Genomic DNA, 2724 nt, shown 5'->3' on the forward strand with positions numbered 1-2724 from the left:
ATTTCAAGTTTCGTGGGCGTAGCATCTGCGCTGTCGGGCGTATAAAAAACAATTGATTCACAGTTGTATGTGCAGCTGCACTTAAACAAAACCATTTTATAATATACCCGGGATACTTTTAGCCTGGGTTGTTTTACACACGAGGTATAAGTTAGGCTAGGCCAGTTCACACCCCGGGTATAAAATGGGCTAGGCTAGAAGATGTTAGAGAGAGAGAGCAGTTGAAAGGACTAAAACGTCAAATTTAGTACTAATAATAAAAGCAACACCAGTAACAAAGGGAAGAAAAGGGCGGAAATTGGAAATTAGTAAGGAAATGGCTGAACTCTTAAAAAACATTAAGCACATACCATGAACATTTCAGAACGGATACCAATGGAACTCAGGCTTATTCATATAATTTTCAATGAAAGGAACATCTGTGAAACAGCGTAAGGCAATGCATCAAAAAATGGAAAGGAATTGTAGCAAAACCACTGGCAAATCTATGGGGGAAATCCTCAAATAAAGAAATCATCCAAGGGCTACTGAAGGAGTAAATGTCATATCTCTCTCTCTCTCTCTCTCTCTCTCTATCTATCTATCTATCTATATACATTTGTTTATTTATTTATCTGTTTATTAATTTATTTATATGTGTGTGTATGTGTGTGTGTGTGTGTATTTGTGTGTGTGTGTGTGTGTGTGTGTGTGTGTGTGTGTGTGTGTGTGTGTGCACTCTCTTCGAAATATATTTGATACCCATACTTCACCTTATCATTATCCCATCAAACACAATTCAGAATCTAAATAGCAAATCCCCAAACTCAACCGTAAAGACCAAAGCAGCTCACGACCTACGTCTACTAAACCCAAGGTGCAGCGGAATCGCCCAGACCGACGCGGATTGATAATGAAAGAAGCACGCAGAGCAACCGGGGGCGCCCGCCGAAACCTCCGCCCTTGGCCCGAACGAAACAGGCGGGACGAAGTGTTGAGTGATTTAAAAGGTTCAATCCCATAACTTATTTGGAAGAATTTTGTCATTTTAAGATAATGTATACGTGTTTTTTTTCTCTCTCTCTCTCTCTTGAGCAAAGTCAGGACTACACACGAACAGATTAAACTTTTTCACGAAATAATGCCTCACCGTTTGGCAAGCCAGCTCTCTCTGTCCCTCCAACATATGCAGAGTTTATCGTCCTGCTCTCCCCACTCCGTCCATGTCAGTAGGCGCACGTAACAAAGTTTCTGTGGCATTTTGTAAGGCAGGGTGCTCAGGCCGGCTCAGGCTGTGGCGTGTGAGTGCCTTCAGCCAATTTAGATGTTATGTTTGGTAGTGCTATTCTCTTCCCCTCGCTCTCTCTCTCTCTCTCTCTCTCTCTCTCTCTCTCTCTCTCTCTCTCTCTCTGTGTTTCTATCTCCTCCCCTTTCTTTCTCTCTTTCTTCCCCTCTTTCTCCTTTCTCTTTCTGTATACATATATATATATAAATATAAATATATGTGTGTGTGTGTGTGTACATGTATGAAGCCGATTTCTGATACATTTCCATCTCCAGATTTATCATTTCCAGAGCAGTCCTCTCCACCCCAACGGAAAGATTTATACGATCACCTACTTTTAAGACTTGTTATAAGACTTCTTTACTACTTCCCAGGTAAACATTTCCACATTTGTGACATTTATTTCTATCGTAATTTTGGCAGACAGTTCACCGCATTGCATTATCTATAAAACATTTTTCAATTTCAGAATTTCTTACAACTTACCCCCTAGAGTTTATAGTGTCTGGTCAAGGTCAAGGCTCGGGTGGCAGCTTAACCGCGGTTTTTTACGTTTTCTTTTCTCTGTTGTTTTACGATCGTTTTCTTTTTCATTAAATTACGTTTACACTATATTAGTCTCTGTCCATTTACCCTCAACCTCATAGAAGGCAGGGGTGTGGGAATTATAGTCTTTTAGAGAGTAACACATCAGTAAGAATGCAATATATATATATATATATATATATTTATATTTATATTTATTTATATATAAATATATATATATTTATATTTATTTATATATAAATATATATATATGTGTGTGTGTGTGTGTGTGTGTGTGTGTGTGTGTGTGTGTGTGTGTAAATAAATAAATAAATATATATATATGCGTTTAAAAGGTATGAATGAGAATGAATATCTTCACAATACAAGAGATGTATTTGACCGGTTTCGACTTTGTCTTCGTCAGAAATACATACATCAAGGGAAATACAGAGTATATATATAACAGACATGAGCTGATGAACTACCTGACGACTGTGACCTCCCACCCACTTGTTGTTCGTATAATTGCAGCTGCGACCTTGGATAGTTTGAATCTACCCGACGCTGCGTTGATGTTTTTCTCCGTCGCGATGTAAGCAGCTTCCATGGCTTTGTAAGTATTTGTGTGTGTGTGTATATATATATACTATATATATATATATATATATATATATATATATATATATATATATAGAGCGAGAGAGAGAGAGAGAGAGAGAGAGAGAGAGAGAGAGAGAGAGAGAGAGAGAGAGAGAGAGAGAGAGAGAGAGAGAGAGAGAGAGGGAGAGAGAGAGAGAGAGAGAGAGAGAGAGAGAGAGAGAGATGGATAGATAGATAGATAGATAGATACATAGATAGATAGATAGATAGATAAATAGATATATAGATAGATTTATATATATGTGCATATTTATATTTATATATTTATGTGT

The 2724-nt window shown here is 37.8% G+C and overlaps 1 protein-coding gene across 1 annotated transcript in view; it reads right to left on the minus strand.

Moving 5' to 3' along the window:
* The window catches only part of LOC125038238 (mucin-5AC-like), a 13459-nt gene extending 11504 nt beyond the window's left edge, over nt 1-1955 (minus strand). Inside the window, exon 1 of the mRNA XM_047631696.1 lies at nt 1898-1955. Coding sequence (XP_047487652.1) covers nt 1898-1955 — 58 coding nt within the window. The remainder of the gene's footprint in view (nt 1-1897) is intronic.
* Between the last annotated feature and the right edge of the window lie 769 nt (nt 1956-2724).

The sequence above is a fragment of the Penaeus chinensis genome, chromosome 1 (genome assembly GCF_019202785.1).
Source record: "Penaeus chinensis breed Huanghai No. 1 chromosome 1, ASM1920278v2, whole genome shotgun sequence".
In the NCBI taxonomy this organism is placed as follows: domain Eukaryota; kingdom Metazoa; phylum Arthropoda; class Malacostraca; order Decapoda; family Penaeidae; genus Penaeus; species Penaeus chinensis.